The 24,912-nt window shown below is 47.7% G+C and overlaps 1 protein-coding gene across 1 annotated transcript; it reads right to left on the bottom strand.

Moving 5' to 3' along the window:
* Positions 1 to 22,239: 22,239 nt before the first annotated feature.
* Positions 22,240 to 24,394, bottom strand: RPLP1 (ribosomal protein lateral stalk subunit P1). Its single transcript, XM_079699938.1, has 4 exons — positions 24,201 to 24,394; positions 23,433 to 23,507; positions 22,572 to 22,689; positions 22,240 to 22,359 (listed from the first exon to the last, which is right to left on the bottom strand). Exons 1-4 carry the CDS (start codon positions 24,270 to 24,272, stop codon positions 22,280 to 22,282), a joined length of 345 nt encoding a protein of 114 aa, XP_079556064.1. The 5' UTR covers positions 24,273 to 24,394; the 3' UTR covers positions 22,240 to 22,279.
* Positions 24,395 to 24,912: the final 518 nt, after the last annotated feature.

The raw sequence follows: 24,912 nt of genomic DNA, 5'->3' as shown, positions 1-24,912 counted from the left end.
CATGCATGAATCTCACAGACATGCTGACTTCTGGAAGAAACCAAACTCAAAAAAATTTATCTGTAGGATTCCATTATATGACATTCTAGCTATAGGAACAGAAAGCAGATGACTGTGCAGGGGCACGAGAGAATTTTCTAGGGAGACTGAAATGAATCTTGATTGTGATGTATGCATTTGTCAAAACTCATTGAATTGTGTACTTAGGGGCACATTTATTATATAGAAGTTACAGCTTAATTAAAATATAGCTTAGTAAAATTGATATAAAAATCACACCCCAGGGCTTCCCTGGTGGCGCAGTGGTTGAGAGTCCGCCTGCCGATGCAGGAGACACGGGTTCGTGCCCCGGTCCGGGAAGATCCCACATGCCGCGGAGCAGCTGGGCCCGTGAGCCATGGCCGCTGAGCCTGCGCGTCCAGAGCTTGTGCTCCACAATGGGAGAGGCCACAGCAGTGAGAGGCCCGCGTACCGAAAAAAAAAATAAAATCACACCCCAACACATGGTCCACTGGAAAAACCCTCCTGGAGGTCAGTCATCCACCCCCTTCACTTTACACATCAGGAAATGGAGGTCCAGAGAGGGGAGTGACTTCTCCAAGGTCACACTGTGAGTTAAGACTATTAATGCACAAGGGAATGTCTAACTGAGGTTCACAGGGCGTATACTTAACCTCCTCTGACTTAGTGCTCACTACAGCTTTGTGAGGCCACAGCCATGCCATTATGCCCAGATTTCAGATGAGCACACTAAGGCCCAGAGGAGTTGGAAGACTCACCCGAGTTCACACATCCAGCTTCACCATGACCTAGCCTGCCTGGGCAGCTGCCAGTGGAGCAGGAAGGCAAACCCAGGTCCTCAAAGCCCAGATCTTCCCTCTTCCCCACAATCCACCTCCTAGCAGAGGATGTGTGAGCTGGAGACACTTGACTGAAGCCCAAGGGCCCAGAGCCCAGCCCTGAGGTAGGCAGAGGAGGGAAAGGAGAGTGTGGAGCATCTGTGAGCTTTCCCAGGTGAGGTTGTGGGCTGGGCGACAGGAGCCACTTCTGTTCCCAGTGGAGCACACCCAGTGGAGCCAGGGAGTAGGTGGAGAGACAGCCCTGGCTGTGCTCAGAAAGATCCGGTTTCCCCTGGTTGCTTTTTCCAGCATGGCCTGCCAGGAGAGATTAAGATCACAGAGAGAAACACGATGCTCTGGAGAAAGAGATTAGTGGGTTCCGGGGTGTTTGTCTCCCTGAGAAAGGCGGTTTGTTTGGGATCTGACTCCAAGCCACAGCTGAAGCTGTGCCAGGTCCCACTGGAGTTGACATGAGGAGAGAGAAGGCCCCTCAGGCAAGGAGGCCAAACATAACAGGACTAGGCCTTCCAGAACCCTGAGAGGCAGTGGAGGGTGTTCTGGGGTCCCCTGTAAGCCTTGCTCCAGCGCCTCCTGCCGAGGACAGTCCCCATCATAGCAGACCCCTGGGTTTGCTGAGAACACAGGTGGCCTTCGCCCTGCGGAGCTGGCTTGGACTGGGAGGGACCTAATTTGTTTCCTCCAGAGGGTGAGGGTCTGGACCCAGAGGGTGGGGGAGGGCTGATCCCAAGAGAGGGAGGAGGAAAAATAGCCAATTAGCATGGAAGCTGGTGGAACTTTTTAAAAACTGAAATGCGGGGCTTCCCTGGTGGTGCAGTGGTTGAGAGTCTGCCTGCCGATGCAGGGGACACGGGTTTGTGCCCCGGTCTGGGAAGATCCCACATGCTGCGGAGCGGCTGGGCCCGTGAGCCATGGCCGCTGAGCCTGCACGTCCGGAGCCTGTGCTCCACAACGGGAGAGGCCACAGCAGTGAGAGGCCCGCGTACCGCAAAAAAAAAAAAAAAAACCTGAAATGCATAACATGAAATATTTCTGAGGCTACCATCGTAGAGGGCACGATGAGACACCTCCTGGTGACCCAAGAACCTTCAATAAGGTTTCTACAGCCTGAGTGACTTTGGAGTGAAAGATCCAGGAGAACGACCCAGGCCCTATGTTTGGGGCAACTCCAAGGGAGAGAAAAGGAACAACTGCAGGAAAACAGAGGCAGGTGTCTAGAGCCAGAGTGGCTGGTGACAATTTGCAGGAATTTGCATCTTAAGGGCTTTGGGTTCCCCACAGGGGTGGAATGAGGTTTCAGTCTGTCTCATTCAGATTTTCAGGAGCTGAGGACTCTGGCTGCCATCTGAGTTACATGTGCTCCTGCGAGACACGAGACACGGTGGTGGAGGTGGGAGAAGGCAGGAGAATGGAGGTGGCTTGTCTTCTGCCCTCAAGGGGCGCCAGTGGCATTCAGCAGATAGGACAAAGCACACAGCCAGTGTGTGTGAATAGAAAAGGGCTCGTGGAGGGAGCAGAGAATGTTGGAGGAAGACAGAAAAGGTGAGCGAGAGTGGGGAAGAGCCAGGGAGAGGGAGAGACTGATTTTTTTTTTTTCCAGCCTAGAGACGGTAACATAAGGAAGCCTTCTGAAGGGACATCACATTTAGGGCCATACTGTTGGATCAGTAGGATATGGCCCTGGGGATATGTGGAGGAGTCACTCCCTGCAGAGAGCACTGCCTAAGCAGAGGCCCAGAGGGGCAAGGCTGGGCGTTTCCAGAGCGCTGAGAAGCCGAAGCGATGGCAGGAGGTCTGGGGACCCCGGGTGATCACGTTGACCCCCGTCCTTGCTGGTCATGCCAGGAGCTTGCTCGAGGCTTGCGGTCTAGGGAAGGAGACGCGTATTAAATAACCCCACAATCAAATACAACGTTACAGATGATGGTAGTGTTACAAAGACACCGTTTAAGGAGGTGTTTCAGAGCCAATGGCAGAGAGCACTTAGTGAGCAGTGATGTCTGCATTCACACCCGGAGGATGCGCAGAATTGAGTGGGTAAGGACGGGGTGGGGAAAAGCACACAGGCCAAGGCAACAGCCTGTGCAAAGACCTCGAGGCGGGTCGGAGCATGGGCCGCCCCCGGCCCACCATACCCACTGCTGTCCAGGGACTCTAAGGGAGTTTTCTCCTCCTACCTTCCCCAGGGCACCACGCACAGGCCTAGGCACGCTGACTGTGCTCTGGAATTCACATGCCCACACCCCCTGCTGACTTGCTCCCAAGTTTATCCCTTCCAGCCACTCGTACTGATTGCCTCCTGGCACCACCTTCCCATCCCCTTGACCTCATACCTTACCTCCCACCCACGGCCCCAAGGTCACCAGCTCCCCACAAGGTTTGCTCTGTTTTGTGAAGCTACCACCAGCCTGAGTCTGGCTTGGGGCTCCCTCTCTCCCCCTCCTCACTCATCCTGCCCCAGCCCTTTCGCAGGATGCCTGGGGAGCCGAGGGGCACGAACACCCCATGGTAACCCCGGATCAAAGGGGGATGAATAAATGGTGTCCTCCTTCCCCCGCAGGCTGTTCTGAGACTTGTTGTGTGCATTTTGCAGAAGGCCCTGTGACACAGAACAGAGGCAACTCCATCTTGCCTCTGGTACTGGTTGCCCCTGCCCTGCTTCACTCTCCCACCCTGCACTCTGCTTCCTGGTCATCGTATTCCTGAAAGAACTCCTCCAACACAGGCCTCTAACTGGGGTTCCACTTTAGGGAGCCAAGGCTAAGACCCCCCCATCAGGATGAACCTGTATCTCTGAAGCGGGAGCTGCCTCAGACTCTCCCCATCTCCAGCAATGCGTGCATCAGTGGGCTTTTCAGACCCTGGACCCCAAGCCCCTGGCCTCTCTGCTCGGCTGCTACATCCCTGACTTGACCCTGTTCAAACCCCCCAGTCCCATCCCCATTCTGACTTCTGTAAATAGCCAGGCAGCATGTTTACCAAGAACACTTTTTTTCTCTTTTTTTTGGCTGCGTTGGGTCTTCGTTGCTGCGCACAAGCTTTCTCTAGTTGCAGTGAGCGGGGGCTACACTTCGTTGTGGTGCGCGGCCTTCTCATTGCAGTGGCTTCTCTTGTTGTGGAACACGGGCTCTAGTCCCACAGGCTTCAGTAGTTGTGACACGTGGACTCAGTAGTTGTGGTTCACAGGCTCTAGAGTGCAGGCTCAGTAGTTGTGGCGCACGGGCTCAGGGCTCCACGGCATGTGGGATCTTCCCGGACCAGGGCTCAATCCCATGCCCCCTACATTGTCAGGCAGACTCTTAACCACTGTGCCACCAGGGAAATCTTACCAAGAACACTTTGACACTTACCTTCCAATGGAAGAGACAGCATGGTACATTACTTAATTCTTGTTTGCCATGGTACATGGCAAAGTGACTGATTCCCCAAACCTGTCTGGTGGCCTGTATTTCCACAGGCTGCTCCAAAGCCAGCCTGAAGTCCTAGTGTAGAACCCAGAGCCACTGCCTTGATACCAGAAGCCTGGGCTCCCAGCCAGATTCTGCCACAGGCTCTTTGTGACCCTAGACAAGCCCCAGGTTCCTTGGTCTCTTCCTTGTGAACTGAAGAAGGAGAGACATTCTCCAAGGTCCTTTGAGCTCCAACCAGAGAATCATGCTCCCTCCAGTGCCCAGAGGAGATCAAGTTTGGGGCTGCCCTGCTCACCACACCCCCAGTTAGCATTCTCCCTATAGATCACACCTTTATAGAACACACATGTCTTCAATACAATGTTTTCTGGCTGGTATTTACGTGGGTGGGGACTTCCCTGGTAGTCCAGTGGTTAAGACTCTGTGCTTCCACTGCAGGGGGTGCGGGTTCCATCCCTGGTCGCGGAACAAATATCCCGCATGCCACACGGTGCGGCCAAAAAAAACCCCAAAAATACATGGGAGAAAAAAATATGTGTACATCTCCAAAATTTAATACTTTCTTTTTTTTTTTTTTGGCCATGCCAGGTGGCTTGCGGGATCTCAGTACCCCCACCAGGGATTGAACCTGGGGCACTGCATTGAAAGTGCCAAATCCTAACCACTAGACCACCAGGGAACTCCCTAATACATTTTTTAATGAAACAATGTGCAGGAAAAGAATCAAGATACTTTCCAAATACAATTAGTAGAAGGTTTAAATCAAGTTGTGTTTTGAAGAACATGAAAGTAATGAAGTGGATGGTGTCTCTTAGCTGTTGCTGGCACTGAGGCCAGATTCCCGTGTACAGAGCAGCTGCTTGGTTTTTGTTGTTGTTGTTTGTTTTGTTTTTGTTTTATTTTTAAAGAGGCCTTTATAGTCCTGTCAGTAAGAAAATACATAAATACAAAGATCGGCATATCAACCCACGTGGTCTGGTTGAATGAAGACTGGATTTATCTGACAAAGCCCGCTAGAGGGGTACATTCTTTTTTTTTCTTGAAGTATAGTTGATTTACAATGTTATTAGTTTCAGGTGTACAGCAAAGTGATTCAGTTGTGTGTGTGTGTGTGTGTGCGCGCGCGCGCTTTTTCAGATCCTTTTCCATTATAGGTTATTATAGGATATTGAATTTAGTTTCCTCTGCTATACAGTAGGTCCTTGTTGTTTATTTCACAGAGTAACTGCTTGTTAATGTCCCTATTAATAATAGGTGACTAGGAAGCAGAGCTTTAAGCATCTTACAACCTAGCCTGATTCTTTGTTACATATATAAGCATTTTACCATATTTTAGTTAGACCTAGGAAATCCCTAGGTTAAGGGATTGGGGTTGACAGATAACAATATAATTTTCCCCTTTAAAAGGAAAGGAAAGGGACTCCCCTGGTGGCACAGTGGTTAAGAATCTGCCTGCCAATGCAGGGGACACGAGTTCGAGCCCTGACCTGGGAAGATCCCACATGCCTCAGAGCTACTAAGCCCATGTACCACAACTACTGAGCCTGCGCTCTAGAGCCCGCAGTCCACAACTACTGAAGCTCGTGTGCCTAGAGCTTGTGCTCCACAACAAAAGAAGCCGCCACAATGAGAAGCCCACGCACCACAATGAAGAGTAACAGCCGCTCACCGCAACCAGAGAAAGGCCTTGTGCAGCAACGAAGACCCAACGCAGCGAAAAATAAATAAAATAAGTTTTAAAAAGAAAGGAAAGAGGGGCTTCCCTTGTGGCGCAGTGGTTGAGAATCTGCCTGCCAATGCAGGGGACACGGGTTCGAGCCCTGGTCTGGGAAGATCCCACATGCCATGGAGCAACTGGGCCCCGTGAGCCACAACTATTGAGCCTGCGCGTCTGGAGCCTGTGCGCCGCAACAAGAGAGGCCACGACAGTGAGAGGCCTGCACACTGTGATGAAGAGCGGCCCCCGCTCGCTGCAACTAGAGAAAGCCCTCGCACAGAAACGAAGACCCAACACAGCCAAAAATAAATAAATTAATTAATTTTTTAAAAAAGGAAAGAAAATAAACAAAAGGAAAGGAAAAGAAAGGAAAGATGTTTCCAGAAGCATTTCACACAGAACATCTCATTTTCAGGAATGATAACTGACATTAAGTAGGAGATGCCGTACAATCTTCCCAGTTCACATGGTAGTCATATTCCTGGGAAATTCAATGGATAGTAAAACCTTGCAAATATACTTGGTGTTTATTATGTAAAGCAGAGTTTAGTTTTGAGCTCAGTTAATCACCTACATCAATGTCCTGAGAGACATTCGAAAGTCGCGTGGAGGGCAAGGCAATTCTTCACCGTGAGCTGGCCCCAGGCATTGCAATATGTCCAGCATCCCTGGCTCCTCATAGCCCCACCCCAGTGCCAGCAGTGCTCTCTTCAACATTGGGACCCCCAGAAATACTTCGATATGTTGTCAGTGCCCCTTGGGGCATTCCTACCTGCATGGAGAAATTACCCTTAAAAAAAGTATAAACTGTAATCTTAGTATAATCACAAAGTTGTGCAACTATCACCACTATCTAATTCCAGAACACATTCATCACCCCCAAAAAAGGAACCCTATACCCCTTAGTTGTCACTCCCCATCCCCCCCTCCCCCAAGCCCTAGCAACCACTAGTCCACTTTCCATCTCTGTATCTGCCTAGTCTGGACATTCCATACAAATGGAATCGTATAATATGTGGCTTTTTGTGTTTGGCTTTTTCACTTAAAATAATGTTTTCAAGGTTCATATATGTTGTAGCCTTTACCAGTATTTCATTCTTTTCAGTGGCTGAATAATATTCCATTATATGGATATACCACAATGTATTGATTCATCAGTTGAGTGGTTTCCTCTTTTTGGATCTTATGAACATTCATATATATGTTTTCTGTCTTCCATTTTTATTGAGATATAATTGACATACAGCACTGTGTAAGTTTAAGATGTACAGCATAATGATTTGACTTACAGACATCATGATCACCACAATAAGTTGAGTGAACATACATCATCTCATATAGATACAAAGCTAAAGAAATAGAAAAAAATATTTTTTCTTGTGATGAGAACTCTTAGGATTTACTTTCTTAACAGCTTTCCTGTATAACATACAGCAGTGTTAATTTATCATGTTGTACATTACATCCCTGGTGCTTATAACTGGAATTTTGTAATTTTCGACTGTCTTCATCCAATTCCCTCACCCCTCATCACGTACAAATTTTTGAGTGGATGTATGTTTTCAATTCTCTTGGGTGTATACCTAGAAGTTTCTGGGTCATATGGTAACTCTATGCCTAACTTTTTGAGGAACTGCCATACTTTTTCCAAAGTGACGGCACTATTTTAAGATTCCACCAACAATGTATGGGGGTTCCAATTTCCCCACATCCTTGCCAACACTTGTTATTATCTGTCTTTTTGACAATAGCTGTCCTAGTGGGTGTGAAGTGGTATCTCATTAGGGTTTTGATTTGCATTTTCCTAGTGACTGATGATGCGGAGCATCTTTTCATGTGCTTATTGGCCATTTGCACACCTTCTTCGGAGAAATGTCTATTCAAGTCTTTTGTTTATTTTTAAATTGGGTCATTTGACTTGCTGTTGTTGAGTTGTAAGTTTTCTTTATATATTCTGGATACAAATCTCTTATCAGACATATAATTTGCAAAATTTTCTTCCATTGTGTGGGATGTCTTTCACTTTCTTGATGGGGTCTTTTGAAGTACAAATGTTTTTAATTGTGATGAAATTCAGTTCATCTATTTTCCTTTGATTGCTGTGTGCCATGGGCTTTGAATCAATTGTCCTAGCCCCACCTCATGGCCAAGGCCAGGAAATGGAGGCTGCTGTAATTTGAATGGAGGCAACATCTTCCAGCTTCAAAGGCTCTTGATGGGATTCCATATATAGAGTTTAATTTCTCTAGATAAAAACTCTATACCTGCCAAATTCAATGCCCTCAGAATGAGTAGCACCAGCCCTCCCAGTCATTCATACCTTAGAGCAAACTAGTCCATCAGACCCTTCTCTAAGAGCAGACCGTGCTGAGGTGGGGACCCTGAACCCTGGGAGTGCACTACGTGGGTAAAGGCACACGGGAGAGGCAAGCTGGACGTGAGGAAGGCCAAGGTCACCTCTTAGCTGAGGGAAGTCATCACCAGCTCTCCTCCATAAGCATTAGCTAGGAACCTCCCCATTCCCTACCTCAGGTCATACTTTGGGTTTTGCAGCAAAAGGCCCTGCTAAAACGTAAATATGTTTGCAGGATGGGGACACATTCTTAGATGGCTGGTGCTAGACTAAGAGGAACCTGCATGCTTATCTCCTGCAGGCCCTCCAGCTGTGCATGGAGAAACAGAGGCCCAGAGAAGGCAAAGGACTTACAACAAATCCACAGCAGGGCAGGGACCACGTGGCCCTCCCACTCCCCATGGCCCTCCCACAAGCACCTTGGCCCTAATGGGATCCACAAGCCTCTGACAACAAACATTGTCCTTGGCCATAGGCAGTTTGCTTGGGCAGAAAGAGGCCTACATAGGTCAGTGTCCCAGAGGGTGAGCCCATGAAGGGCCGCAGCAGGGGGACAGAGCAGCACAGGGCCCCAGACCTTGAGGGGCAGGGGCCTCACCTCTTTGGGACGGCCCTGCAAATCACATATCTCTTAGTAATAGCTGCCATTCACTGAATGCTCATGAGGTGCCAGGCACATGCTAAGAAATGTACCCACATCATCACACTGATCCTCCCAACAGCCCCATGAAACAGATTTTTTGGTTTTGGTTTTTGTTGAGGCCACTGAGGCTCCAGAGAAGTTAAGCGACTTGCCCAGTATCACATAACTGTTGATAGAAAGAGCTGAGCAGACTTTCAAATCCAAGTCCGCCAGCTCCGAAGTCAGTGCTCACTATGCCCGTTCTGACTGATTTCTGGAGAACCCTCTAGTTCTCAGCTCCCGTGTGGAGGATGCACTGTGGACCCGTAGGCTCCTGTCCTACTGCCCACCTCATGCAGCTGAGTTTGCCTAGGAGCAGTCAGAGCCCTGGGTCCGTTCCCAGGGAAGCCTCGGCCCTCTTCCTCTGTCACAGTGCCCCCTGCTGCTCGCTCCCACTCTCTTCTGCAAGACCGTTTAACGCCAAGGGGCTGCCTGTTAACAGAGGCTCTGGGGGTTCCCCCAAATAGGAGCCCCAGTCTCTCACTAACACCCCTGTCTTCTTGAAAGTTCTCTAGGTTTGGAGCAAATCAGAGAGAAAAGTGTGATGTTATTTCTGGGCTTTTAGGTCTGTGCCTGAAGGGCCCAAACCCCCCACATTGTCCTACCCTCCTGTCACAAAGCAGGCAGAGGGGCTTTGCTGGTGGTCCAGTGGTTAAGAATCCACCTTCCAATGCAGGGGACACGGGTTTGAGCCCAGGTCAGGGAACTAAGATCCCACATGCCGCGGGGCAACTAAGCCCATGCGCCACAACTACTGAGCATGCGAGCCACAACTAGAGAACCTGCGCACTGCAGCTACTGAGCCTGCGCACCACAGCTAGACAGAGAAGCCTGCACACAACGAAGAGCCCGCATGCCGCAGTTAAGACCTGAAGCAGCCAAAAAATAAACTTAAATAAATAAATAAATAAATATTTAAAAAGAAATGCAGGCAGAGAGGAACTCTGGACTTTGTATCAGACACTGGAGGTCAGTAACCCAACTCCAATTCTTCATAGTCCTACGGATGTGTGTAAACTGAGTCTCAGTTCCCTGATCTGCCAACTGGAGACAAAAGTGCCCACCTCTCTGCTGTACGGTGTCTCGAGTCTAATATACAGCAAGTACCCAGTAGCTGAGCATGTCTCCTTCCTGAGCCTCAGTTTCCTCATCTGCGGATGCCCATTGGCGCCTGACCTTCACCCACATTACCTCACTCAGTTATCACAGTAATACATAAGGTAGAATAAGGAGAGCTCAGAGGAGTCAAGCAAGTTGCCCAAAGTCACACAACTGGAAAGACGTAGAGCCAGGGCTCCGGGTTCAAGGCTTGTAACCACCGTGTCATGGTGCCTTCCAGTGGCAAGGTGCCTTAGATACTATGCAATGTGCAGAGGCTGTGCAAAGCTGGGGAGATGTGGAGTAGGAAGAAATGAGAAAAAATAGTACTTAGAAAAATGAAGCCAGGACGGGAAGACTCATGCAGTTTGCATCTATCACAGCAGACTTCCTGGAGGAGGTGGGGACTGAGCCAAATCTCCCCGTGTCACAGGGTCCAGAGTGACTGGTGGAAAGGAGCCTGGCTGCCCTCCACCTGCCCATCTAGAAATGGGGGTGTTTCCCAACCTTGCAGGGACTGAGAGGGAACACGGCATAATGGGACTGTCCTGATAGTGAAGACATATATTGATTGCTTATACAGACCAGGCACAGTACTAAGTGCTTTACGTGGATCATCTCCTTAAATCCCCCAAGAGCCCTGTGGGGTAGGTACCATTATCGTGGCCCCTTTACACTTGAAGAAACTGGCTTTCCAAGAGATTAAGAGGCTTTGCCAAGGTCTCACAGCAACTAAGAGGAGGAGTCAGGATTCAAACCCAGGCTCAGAGCTCTGCTCCTACATGCCCAAGCCACAGCTACGCTTCCCCAGGAAGAACGTCCCTGGCTGGGATCCACACTTTCCTGCCATCTCCACGTGGCCAGCCCTACTGGACGTTCTCTCTGGTGACTCTTCTCTCAGCTGAGGCAAACATAAAGAAGAAAGACTTCCTTTCTCCCCATGTCCCAGCATCCAGAAGTGGTCAAATGGAGGATGCTTGGAGAATCAACTGGCCTTGCTTGAGGAAGGACGGATTATCTATGTCTCTGTCGCCCCCTCCTGCCACAAAGGAGAACTTCACAGGACCACAGCTCTTTGGGGAGCACCCCCGTGCAGGCTGGAAAACGAGGTCAGGTGCAGCGCTTCCTAAGACATCCGTGGAGAAGGACCATGCTGTCATTTTTTTTTCCAACTTTCAATCTGTCATGGACCAATACTTTTTGTTAAAATTCATAAAAATGAATTACTTTTAAAAAATGAAATGCTGCTTGAATGATGTGGCACTGTCAAATTGCTATAAAAGTTTCTAAATGCTTCCTCACAAGTTCTCAGTGAGTACTTCCTGTACCTGTCTTCAGGTAACAATAGTTTGTGAGCCAGCACAGTTCAGGGATCACACTTTGAGTGGCACTGGTCCAAATGGCCACTGGGCAAAATGTCTGCCTGAGGTCCCATGGCTAGTTATGAGGAATCCATTCCCAAGGGCACTGCCTCAGTAGAGGCAGGGACTCTGTGCCATCCTCAGAATTGGGTCCTGATGCTGACTCGGGGTGCATCCCTGGACTTGCAGCTGGAGCCAGAGGGATAGCATAGGCCTGAGAAATCCCCAGGGGCAGGGCCCCAAAGACAGCGGTCAGAAGCCAGATCCTGGGTTCTGAGCTCTCCATCTGTGAGAGACATGAGCAGGAAAGCTGACACTGTCAGAGCCAAGGAGGCCTATGGGAAGGCAGATCCTTCCCCTGGCAAGCTGAGAGGTAGGGGTAGGAGTCTTGACCTGCTGTAGGGTAAGGGTGATAGACACCCTGAGCTTAAGTCCAAAATTGGATGGTCACATCACCTTGCCACTCTTAGCTTCCTCTTCCACAGATGCTCTCTGAGATCCTTTCTAAGTCTAATATGCTATGCTTGTCCGGGAAGATCAACTGCCTGCCCTCAGGGATGGGGCGACAAGGCTGTTCCACTGCCAAGAGGAGAAACCAGACCAAGCGGAAGGAAAATGGACAGTAGTTGTGCATTGCAGGCTGCCCCCAGAGGGCAAGGAGGATCCAGGGCCGGAAAGGCCAGAGAAGGCCTCTGGGCAGGGTGCACCCAGGGGATGCCTTGGAGGGGAGGGATGCTTCTGATCAGCTGGGGAAGGCGCTTGGTGGAACTGAAGGAGCACTTGAGGGAAGTAAAACCAGCCCTCTCCACGTTAGCATCGGCTACCTGCACACAGCTGCACTCAACCGGCCCCACTGCCTCTGGTCCCCACCGCCACCTCTAAGAAAAGTAACCCAACAGCTTGAAAGAAAGCAAACAGCTGCAGAGCAAGGAGCAAGCTTCCCACTCTTTCCCAGCCCAGGTGAACAGACCGCGAGTTTGTTGACAGAGAAAAAAGTCATCAATTTTTCATGAGCCAGTGAAGGCAACAGAATGTCTTGGGATGTCAACAGTTTCCAGGCAATGAAGACAAACCAAATACATAGTCCCCTCACCTGCAAAGGTGTTTCCTTTACAAGCATCAGCTTGGATGGGGAGCCGGGAGGAGATGGAGATGGAGGCAAGTGAAACCCCTTGGCAGCCACAACGGCTGATTCAGACGTTGGGGGTTTGTGGTTGTCTGCAATGACCCCATTAGCAGATCTTGTCAGACAATGACTCAAGGCCAAGCCGGTCTTTGGGGAGGATTCAGGCACAAGAGCAAAGCGGGAGGGATCAGCTGGCGTGTCTTATTCATCCATTTATTCAACAAACATTTTTGAGCGCTCTTAGGATCAGTGCTCAGGCCCCGGGCCCAGTCTAGCTGGGGAGATGAGCAAGGAAACCACTTCCCCCACCCTATGGATGAGAAAACCAAGAGCCAGAGAGAGGAAGCAACTGTCTCAAAATCACAGGGCCACCTAGAGGCCGAGCTGTACTTGATCCCCCAGCCCAGGTTCTTTGCAGCTGTGCCCGGAATGAGGTTGGCACAGACACGGTCTCGTCCAGAATTAATGCTGCAAGCTTTCCAGAGCCCTTTAGCCTAAGTGTTCAGAAACCAAATCTAAAACCGAAAAGGAGATCATTAGAATCTCGTCGTGTGGTACATGACTGTTATTTTTAACTATCGAGGTGGTTCTAACCAAAACAGAAAGGATGGCCCTTTCCAGAGCACTTTGTCAGGCCTGGAGCTCCCAGGATGTCTCCTTGTGTTTGCGTTAACGTTTCCCAGTGAATGTCAACGGAGACTCGAGAATAAGTCAACACACGTCCTCACAGTAAATGGCAAGGCTTCTTAGCAGAGTAAACCGTGTGCTTAGCCTGTCTTAAAAGAATCTTTGCTGAGTAAACAGAAGGAAGGCTTTACTTGAGAGTAAACAGAGCCAGGAGCTGTGGTGCGCCTGAGGACTGGAAGGCGACTCCTCTGGCACCGGCTGCTTCGCGGGGCCCTGGGAGGGAGCCGGCATTGGCCTTGCGTGAGGCAGAAGCTTCCTTGTAAGCCCTTCATGCTGGGAGGGGTGTGGGGTGTGGGGACCAGAGAGGTCATGGGACTTATTGATTGTCACACAGCCAGCTGAAGCAGAACCAGACTCTGAAAGGACCCTCAGAAAGGAGAATTTGGGAGTCCATCCATTTGCTCGGAGGCATCAAGGAACTTATGTCTTAACCTTCCCAGGACAATTTTTATACTTAAAGACCACTTCAAGGAAGTGAAGCCCTAATGAAGACAGAGGTGAGAAAGTATTTTTCATCCAAATAGGTGACAGAACTTTCTGTCTGCAAATATTAATGCTGATTCAATATTGCCCTTAGTGGTAGTGGCTAAGGAAACAAACCTTAATAGCTTCAGGTCCTTTGCCCACACCATAACTTCCTTGATGGCCTTGTTTACATGAGCTTCTCATTTTCCCAAGTAAAAAAACATTTGGGTCTGAAATCTTTGACCCATAAACTTGTTAGTCTCAAAAACCCAAGTGCAACCACCGACTTAAAATCATCTCAAATAACTTTTCATACACACGCACACACACACACACACACACACACATACCAACCAACTTGAAACATTCCACTCTTTGTTTAATTTATGGATTCCTTTCCTCTTTCTTGAAAGGATATGAGAACATAGATCAAAGTACAAGTATGCCGTGAAGTCATTACAAGAGCCACAAAAAAAGAAAAAAAATTTTTTTAAAAATCAGTACCAAGCAAAGGATGAGGAAGCAAATCCATTATCCATTTAGGTCAATTTAATAGCTGAGATTGGGCATTAAGCCTGGTGCTGTTTCTCAGGCAGAGAAGAGAGCGTGATAAGTCACAGAGCTCTTGTTATTATAAAGGAGGCCTGGCTACCAATTCCCTGGAGGATATAAACTTTCTTCTGGTCCTAAATTTTTTTTCTTTTTTAATAAATTTATTTATTTTTGGCTGTGTGTTGGGTCTTCGTTGCTGCGTGTGGGCTTTCTCTGTTTGCAGCAAGCGGGGACTACTCTTCGTTGCAGTGTGCAGGCTTCTCATTGCGGTGGCTTCTCTTGTTGCAGAGCACGGGCTCTAGGCACATGAGCTTCAGTAGTTGTGGCATGCGGGCTCAGCAGTTGTGGCTCGCGGGCTCAGCAGTTGTGCCTCGCGGGCTCTAGAGTGCAGGCTCAGTAGTTGTGACGCACGGGCTTAGTTGCTCCGCGGCATGTGGGATCTTCCCAGACCAGGGCTCGAACCCGTGTCCCCTGCATTGGCAGGCGGATTCTTAACCACTGCACCACCAGGGGAGCCACTTCTGGTCCTAAATTTAAAAGAATTTTTCACACAAGACCTTATTTAGGAGACAGTAACAACACAACAGCCTCCATAAGTTTTATGGAAAAAGCAGAAGTGGTTTTCACGTGGCCGTTTCTTCCAGCAACCTTGGAGGAAAGCCAAGGGTACAGCAGCTTGCACAGCAGCTCAGTAAAGTTCTTCCTTGTTCTTAGACAAGAAATGAACTTAGCACATTTGAATTTTCCTCTTAATATGCTTAAGTAAATTACACAGGAGGCAAGACCATGTGAAAATGCACTTGGTTTCTTCCTGACTGGATCACTGGTGGGCACACAAACATGCCTTTCCTTTCAAATGTGTGGACTGCCTTGCTCACCCCTGGGCCGACAGCCCGCACCCCTACCTGCCTGCCTCACCACGCAGGGGCAGCACTGAGCAAGCATCTGGAAGAAAGAAACTTTCAAAAATTCCATTTGTAAGCAAAGCAATCCGACATGAATGCAATTCTACCAATCTACTAATTCCATTAATCCTGAAAATCCAGTATGTGGCTGTTTCCATGAAAATTTAAATGGTGTAAAAATAAAACAGCTGCTCCAATAGTAGACATTTGTTCTCTGATGCTCTTTTTAATTTTTTAAATGTCAATTCATCATATGAGATAGCAAAGAAATGCTAACATTTTTTGAACAGGAACTGTGCTAAGTGTTTTACATGTGCCATCTCATTGAATTCTACAAGAATTCTATGAGGTAGATCTCATCATTAACCCCACCATGCATATGAAGAAACGGAGGCACAGAGAGGTTAGACAGTTCTCCTAAGGTCACACAGCCTTATTTAGTGGCAGAGTGGGATTTGAGTCAACCCAGGTAGTCTGACATCAGAGGCCTTAACCCTCTATCCCAAGAGACTGATGGGATCTCACCGGTGGAAGACATATCTAGTCCACACTCATTCCGTAAACAGACTTATTGTCTTATTTATCCCAGCCTCTGCCTAATGCCCAGCAAAGTTTTTCCCTATTTTGAGCTAAAACGCTCTCAAAATTGGTCAGAGTTCTTCCCTCCATACCTCCTTGGAATAAAGTGAGCTTCTCTTTCATATGAAAGCACCTCCAATTTTTGAAAAATTAATAATAACGTTCACTGTTGCTCCCCAACTTTCAAACAGCCCTACAGCAAGAACAGGGTCATTATTCCCCATTTACAAATATGTCCCATATTCCTGCTGGCTAATGAAAGTGCTGGATGCTCCTGACATTGAGGTTTCACAACAGATTAGTTGCTTTAATCCACTCACCAGCGTCAGAGACCACATTGCCATTACTAAACCCGACTTAAGAGTTATTAAAAGTAATGCATGGTCATGGATTTTTTAAATGCAAGCAATATGGAAAAGGATAAACTGAAATGGAAAAAAAATCTCTCTCCTGCCCTGTCCAATCTCTCCTTTCAGAGGTAATCACTGTTGTTACTTTTGAATCCTTCCAGAAATTTTATTTACACATATAAACATATGCATGTGAATCTTTTGGGGTCATATTATGTATAATAGTCTGTAATTTACCTTTTTCCCTTAACAAGGTGTCATAGATATCTTTCAATAGCAGCACTCCTGTTAATGGCTACATGAAAGCCTCCTCTCATGCACTTTTTTTTCCCCCTCTTACAAATAATGCTTCAGTGAAATTGTACATATATTTTTGGATGGATTCCTATAAGTGAAATTCCTGAGTGGAAGGTAAGGGCACTTTAAATTCTGAGAGATGGAAACCAATTACACTCCTTAAAAAGTTGTAGTCATTTTCACTGAAAGCAACGGTCCATCTTCCAAGTGTTGACAACATGGTTTATAATTCAACTGTTAAATCTTCCTTCAGTATCTGAAGACAGTTATTAATTGTCCTTTTTGTTTTGTTTTTAATTTTTATTTTATAGTTGATTTACAATGTTGGGTTAGTTTCAGGTGTACACAGTCATTCTTTCAAACAATGCTTATTATGCACCACCTACATGGCAGGCACTGCTGAGGAGGCGGGTTTGCCCTAAACCAGGAGTTCCCAACCCTACTCATCAAATTCCTCAGGAGAGCTAGTTAAAATGCAGACTCCCTGCCGCCTTCTGGGAGGTCCTGGTTCATCGACCTGTGGAGGGGCCCAGGAAGCTATTTAGTTGTTGTTTGTTTCATTCGGGTATTTTGTTTTATTTCGTTTTGTTTAACAGCTTCCCAGATGACTCAGCTAATGATAAGCAGTCAAAAGTAGAACAAATCTTCCCGCTTCTTTCTCTGGGCAAAAAACCGCTTTCTGGAAACCAAGGTGCTGGGAACAGGCAGGATCCACTGCCCCCAATATAAAAGAACAGGGAGCTAACTCCGTGATATTAATTAGTAATGTCCAAGCGCCGAAATCTATTGTTGCTCCTCACCCCTCAAAGAAACAGCATTATGGCAGGAACGGGCTCGTTATTCCCAATTTACAAATATGCCCCATCCCATTCCTGTTGGTTAATGATAGAGCAGGAATCTCCTGACTTAGAGGTTTCACAACAGATTAGTTGCCTTGATCCACTCACTGGCGCCCGCGACTGCGATGCCGCCGCCAAACCAGACTTAAAAACTTTTACTAGCTGGATAGATGGTAACGGGCACGCGCAAAAGCCCCGAGGCGCGCTCGCCCCTAGCGGTCATTATGCCTCAGTGCAATTGAGGAGTTCGCTTCCCTTGGCCACACTCGGCTTCTAACCCCGCCTCCCGTCCCGCCCCTTCCTCCCAGCGCGGACGTTGATTGGCGAGAGGCGCACTATAAGAACTTGAGCGCGGGTGTCCGAAGCCCAGGCATCAGTGCCAGTTTTTTTTTTTTTTTTTGCAGTACGCGGGCCTCTCACTGTTGTGGCCTCTCCCGCTGCGGAGCACACGCTCCAGACGCGCAGGCCCAGCGGCCATGGCCCACGGGCCCAGCCACTCCGCGGCATGTGGGATCCCCCCGGACCGGGGCACGAACCCGAGTCCCCTGCATCGCCAGGCAGACTCTCAACCACTGCACCACCAGGGAAGCCCAGTGCCAGTTTTGAGGAGCGTGATTTCTCCGGAATGTACGGCTGAGCAGAGCTGAGAACACTTCACCCGGTCGCCTGGTCTCAGTCCCCAAGTTTTCCTGCATATTCTCCCCTCATGCTAGGCGATGTAGACGTGATGGGGGAGGTGACAGGTCACAATGTCCAGACGGAAGTTTGCGGGCTGCGGGGCGCCACTCCTTGCTTCTGCTGTCCTACCTGCTGAGAATTCCACGCTCATCAATAAGGCGTGGCTCTGGCATCACCTGGGGGAATGCCGGGACGCTCTCGTTTGAGTCCGCGGACCCGGGTCTTGCGGATTTAGGATTATGGAATGTGTAAAGCCAGACCGGGTACCAGCGTCTTGCGCCTTCAGTCCTCATGTGGGTCCGTGGGTTCCCATCTCAGGGCCTGAACACCTACATTTGTACCTGGCAACCTGGCAGGTGCGTACTAAGTGTGAATTGACTTAACGAGGCTTGTGGTAGGGGGCAGGCCTGCTGCAGTGGAAAGGGCATCCGCTAGTCCAGAGACTTGGGTTTCACTTCTGGCTTGGCCAGTCACTGCTGCTGAGCAAGGTCCTCCTTCTGTCTGGGCACTGATTACCTTCCGTGTGAAAGGAGAGGGTTTGGCTCTGATAAATATAATAGTAATGCCAACAATAAGCCAGGCGTTGTGATAAGTACTGGGGATGCAGGTGAGCAACACAGCCCTGATCCCCGAACTCAGTGCATGGAGCCAGGAAGATATTGAACAAACTGTCAAAAATGCACAATTACACATTTACTTTTAAGAAGTGGTATATAGGGAACTTAGGGCAGAGATTTAACATAGCCTGGGGTGTGCTTCCTGAGGCCAGGAGTAGAATTAACTGGGGTAGGTAGTAGATGACCCAGGGAGATGGGGGATATAGCCAAGTGCAAAGATCTGGAAGGTGAAAGACAGACGTTTCTTACCTTAATTGGACATCACAATAACCCTCAAAGTATACAAGTAAGAGGAGTGGAAGTTTCAGTGAGTTAAATTGAGTAGAACTTGGAGGATTCTTTGGAAGCTCATAACTATTTGAGCAATCCTGTGAAACTATGTGATGGCCCCTGAGCCTGTGTCCTGACATTAGTGTTCCATAAGATAGCTGAATCTGACCTGAACAGTCCAGGTTCCATGATGCATGCTCTGTGGTGTCTGTGTTCTGACTTTGAGGTGCATCTCCTGGCTATTTCAGAACTAGAAACGTCAGTCTTCTCTTAAAAGCAGCCCATCTGTGTCAAGCTTAAGTGTCCAGCCTTGATTGCAAAGATAAGGAGATGAGAGAGAAGTGGCTTGCAAAGTGACAGAGAAAAAAATCAAGGGCTGGTCACTGTACCTTACATAGCACATGTATGGAGGGGACACCAGGTCTGGTAGAAGAAATTCTGATTTGAGACAACTGAGGTGGCAGGCCCTGCACTAGCTGTGTGAACTCGACAGAGCTCTCAAACCCTCCAAACAATGGGGTCTTGATATATAAACAGGGCTAATTAAGTTATCCTGACATGTAAAGTTCAGAATGGGAGAATGTGTGAAAGTTACTTCTAAATTATAAAGTGCTACCCAACCAAAACAATGATCACCTGGTCACATTGTTCCCTCAGAATTTTACTGTATATGCCCCTTCCAATTATGGGAGAGAAAGGATCTGACACATTTTATTTGAAGTTGTAGCAATATACCAAGTTGTCTTGTTGCATAAATATTTTGAATTCTTTCAATTGGTTTTTCTTTTCCAAAAGGTGGTTTTAAAACTTCACATTTCATGTATGGATCTCTCCTTACCATTTTTAGCTGAGAAGAAAGAACAACAACAAAAAAACAATTAGAGTAAAACAGTTGATAGGCACTTCGGATTTTTTTTTAAACCTATCCCATTGTCCAACACATTCTGTGGACTTTTTAAAATAATTTTTTTTAATTTTTGTTTATTTTTGGCTGCGTTGGGTCTTTGTTGCTGTGCGTGGGCTTTTCTCTAGTTGCGGCGAGCACAGGCTTCTCATTGCTGTGGCCTCTCTTGTTGCAGAGCACGGTCTCTAGGCATGTGGACTTCAGTCGTTGTGACACACGGGCTCAGTTGTGACCTGCAGGCTCTAGAGCACAGGCTCAGTAGTTGTGGCACAGGGGCTTAGTGGCTCCGTGACGTGAGATCTTCCTGGACCAGGGCTCGAACCCATGTCCCCTGCCTTGGCAGGCAGATTCTTAACCACTGCACCACCAGGGAAGCCCCTGAGAACTTAAAAGTTTTCTTAGGTGGTTTGTCAATGAACATGTCTGTTCCCAAGATTCTTCAGAACATGAGGATTAGAGCCCATATACTTAATGCTGGCTTCCTGCTAATGCAGGATTATTAGAGGGGTGAGTGAGCTGGCCATGGACCTAGGTATGCTTTCAGTAGCCACAGATGTGAATCGAATTTTAAGAACAAGGAACTGTTTAAAAAGTAACAAGTATGCTTGGTGAACATCAGAAGTGTGAAACTAGTTCTAAGAAACCAAGCAGGTACGCAGCCCTCAAGTGTCATAGTAAAGAAACCATGATTGGGCAGGATCGGCAGGGAGGGGGCTTGGGGAGCACAAGGTTGCACCTGGGATTCTGGAAACCAGGGATGCCAGCTGTGCTCCTTGGGCCTTATGCAGAAGGAAAATAATATTCGCATGCCAGCAAGCATTACTTTGTTCATTCTCTAACATGAAGTAGATATGATTTCCATTTTGCAAAGCGGAAATTGAGGCTCAGAGAACTGAAAGGTGGGTGGAACTGGACAAGCTTTATTACTGATATCAAATGAATAAGACTGGCATTCCTACATGTGGATGTGGGTCCCCTAATTTGATTATCAGATCATTCTTTGGGAAGGTTTTTTAGCTGTATTAGATTTTTACTGTATTAAAGGTTTCTTTTAAAAAGCTGGGCCATCCATTAGGCCATGTTAACATGAGTCTTGCTAGAGTGAACATTTGCGATTATATTGTTTGGCTAACTTAAATTTATAATATCCCAATTTACCACTAATTTTCAGCTGTTTTAGATGCTGTGCTTTCCTTTACCTTGTATTCTCTTTAACCCGTCCAAAAAATATTTCAGCTAAATTAAACGTGGGTGTTCCCTTCTTGAATGCTAAATGTAAGGAACCCGTTATCTCAGAACTCTAGAGGATGTACTCTCAGCACTACAGAGAAGAAAGCTAAGGGGCAGGAGCATGGGGAGAGATGCAGTTAAAGTAGGCTTTGCAGTCATTGCCTGGCTTTAGTCCTTCCAGACACTTACTACTTCGTAACCAAAGGCATGAAAACCTCTGAGCTTCTACTTACCCACCTGACATGGGGTCTTACCAGCATGGGATTATTGTACGCCTGAGATTAGCACAGTGGTGACCTTCATTTAGGTGAGCTATGGATGAGGAAAGTGAGGAAAAGTAGGCACTTACCACGTGGATGTAGATAACCTTTGTTTTATGACACATTCTTTAGTGCTCCGCAATGCCCTTTTCCATGTCTAAATTGTGTTCTCTCATTGTACCCCAGCCACCTCAGGCCCTAATTTACCCTACCTTATCTTTTTTATCAGATATGAATGCCTTAATCCCTTTAAAAATTTGAGCTTTACAAAAAGGGTAACTATATATATGTTATTTACTAAGACTTGCTTTTAAATCTCACCCTGTAAGAATTCCTCCATATCTGTAGTATTCACCACTGATAACTGAGGGCCACTTATTTGACGGACCTTTGAGATTTTTATTTTTCAGCACTGCTTTAAACATTACCAGAGATGTATCTTGGATGTCCAATTTTACAAGATACACCAGCCACTTGCCCAAATGGCTATAGTAACATGTACAAATGGTCCTGTACGCTGGAGTGAGGGCAGTCGGGGCCAGAAAGTCCTGCTCAACTCCTCAATCCCATGTCCCCATCTATTAATTGCACAGAAGTCCCAAGTGCCTGGCACCTAACATGCTCTGAATACACAAGAATCATGTGATATAAATCTAAGTTCTAGGGTGGCCCTGGCATTTTGAAAAGCAAACCAATTTCCACTTCACATCACCATTCAATCACCTCTCCCCGCAAAGCTACTTCATTTGTTAAGTTTTTCAAAAATCTGAGGCCTGGATCACCCCCAACAGTGACTCTTATTCAGGTTTAGAGGACGGAGCCTGTAATCATGAAGTCATGCGGGTAGTCTGGACAAGGTGTCTGCTCTAACCTTTCTCCTCCTGCCTCTCCATGCAGTTCTCAATGCTGCACCCAGCTTCTTCTTCCAGGAAGAGACCACTGAAAGCAAAGTTCATCTTTACACAACACATCCCCAGAACTATCAGTAAGACAAACAGCAGCAAAGAACTCAGCTTTTTATTGAACGTGCTACTAAAGAGGTTTAGTCAAAAAGACCAAAGCCCATGTCATCATCAGACTCTTCAGATTCTTCTTTCTTTGCTTCCACTTTCTTCTCCTCAGCTAAAAACAAAACAAAAAATAGTCAGTTACCTCTCTAAAACTCCAAAGAGCTCCAGGCCCTTCAACTTTCGTGGTCAAAAATACCCTACATTTCCCTCATCAAACTATGCCTCTGGTTTTAAGATTTCTATACATCATCTACTCTTAGCAAATGAAGAACAATTTTGCCTATAATACTTCTAATCTCCACACTCCGATACCAAGTTTCCTACCTGGGGCAGCAGTGGTGGAGGGGGCAGGACCTCCTGCTGGTGTAGCACCAGGTGCTGGGGCAGGTCCACCTGCCCCCACATTGCAGATGAGGCTCCCGATGTTGACATTGGCCAAAGCCTGCAATACATACGCATATATAGGTAAATGCTTAGTCCTGTCCTTTTGTTCCAGCACCAAAATGCTGGCTTAACTTGCTAGGAGAAATTTCAAGCTTCCTTAAACACTCAAACCAGGATGCTTTCCACAGTTCATGTCTCCTCCTTAGAGTGAATTCAATTTTTTTATACTATGTAGTTCTAGGACTTTTCCCAAGGGAATTCACTGAAGCTGATTTACGAACAGTGTGTCCAATCTTTCAAGTCTCAAGGTTGAAGGACACAAGATGAATAGTTAGAGGCTATCAGTTTCACTTGCCAGAGATTAAGTTACCTACACAATGGAAGGTAGCCAGTGCTAAGTTCCTTGGGTAGGAACCCGGTTTTCATTAGTCTTTTATATTCCAACACAGAATAAGTGGTCAATAAAAGGCCATCACCATGCTGGCAGGATTTACTTGGAACAGCACAGGTGGTATTACCTCCTGGGTGACCCTTTTATGAAGGAATGACCTGGTTAATATATTTTCCTCATGATTTTAGAACAGAAGGAAAGAGAAAGCAGAGTCTGAGACCAAGAGAAAGAGACAAAGACATGACAAAGCAAAACCTTAATTCGCTCCCAGAGATAGAAATGTGAGGAAATTATTGCTCATACTTGGACAAGTCCAGTGGAATTCTGGCACTTCTGGAGTTTAGCATGAGCACCTGATTTACTGGTCTTCCAAAATTTGCTTCTCCAAATTATTGCCACCATCACCTTACCTTTGCAAACAAGCCTGGCCAGAAAGGTTCAACATTTACACCGGCTGCTTTAATGAGGGCATTGATCTTATCCTCCTAAAACAAATAAAAACGGCAATCCATCAGACAGCAAAGTTTAGCTTTCGTAAATGTCTCCGAAATACTGTAAATTGAAAGCAAATCACTCTTAACGTGGGTACAAAACTACGTTTACCCAGTTCAAATATTCAATCGGCATCGTATGGATGCTAATTTAAGACGACTCTTCCACTCTAAAGACAAAAAAAATTTAAAAAGCCTCTCTCTTGTGTGCCAGGTACTTTGCACGGCCTCGAGTTAATCGCTGCCACTTCACAGGCTGGGACTTGCCCAAGTCACGCAGCTATTTTAAGTTGTGAGGCAAGGCCAGAGGTGGAGCAGAGCCTCCACACCACGCAGCCAGGCCCCAGGGGGTCTTCTCAAGAGCAAGAAAGGAAATCACACCAAATGGAGGTATAAAGCGTCCTGGGGCATTTTCTAGCTGCGGATGAGGCTGCCCACGTGTTGCACAAATTACTCTAAATACAGGTTGTCAAAAGCCCGAGCGCGCCGCCGCCAAGTGAAAGCCACTCCCTCCGGGGCGGGCACGTGGCCGAGGCCCCAGGCCGCCCTCACAGGGGACCACCCGATGGGCGCCCGTCCCCCTCCGTCGGGGTGTCGATGGCCGCGGCTCCGGCCAGAAGAGTCCGCCCCGGACGCCTGTGAGGGCGGGAAACCTGCGCCCCGCCACCGGCCCAGGCCCGCACTCACCGTGACCGTCACCTCATCGTCGTGCAGGATGAGGGCCGAGTAGATGCAGGCGAGCTCCGAGACGGAGGCCATGGTGCGGGCGAGGGCTAGGCAGGGTCTGCCGGGCGCGGTGCTAGTCGCCGGATGAAGTGAGGGCCTCACCCCAACGCGGCCTTAGCTTCCTCGGAAGGACCAAGCACCTTAGCGGAAGCTGAGGAAAAGGAAGTGCCCGCCTTCGCGCAGCCTCTTATACCTGCCACGCGGACCAATCGGCGCCCGAGCCTGCCGGAAGAGGCGGGACTAGAGCCTATCGCGACAACACACCAAAGACGCCTGCGCAAACACGTATCTCGCGCGTTTGCGGGTTCAAAAAGTTGCTAGGTGTTTGCAGACGCCAATTCCTGTGGCTTGGGTAAAAACTCAGAGCTTGTGAACAGTAAAAATATTTTTAGCAAAAAGTTACCAAGATAAATAGGTATCACTCCCACCTGCTGTAGCCCTGTGAGAGTGTTTAAGCAGGCAGTGACCTGCTGAAGAGCAGGAAACAGGTTTTAACCTGGAGGTCCCGGTGCTTAGCGCAGCTTCTCGGATAAAATACTAAGTGAATATAGGAGAAAATGAGAAACCTGCAACGTTACTGTAGCAGAGGCACTTGAGCGCCTACTGTGACCCAGGCACTGATTCACTTAATCCTCACCCAGCATAAGAGGTAAGTACTATTATCTCCATTTTG

Source organism: Hyperoodon ampullatus, assembly GCF_949752795.1.
Source record: "Hyperoodon ampullatus genome assembly, chromosome: 3".
NCBI classification, from domain to species: domain Eukaryota; kingdom Metazoa; phylum Chordata; class Mammalia; order Artiodactyla; family Ziphiidae; genus Hyperoodon; species Hyperoodon ampullatus.
This window is presented reverse-complemented; position numbering and strand designations above follow the sequence as displayed.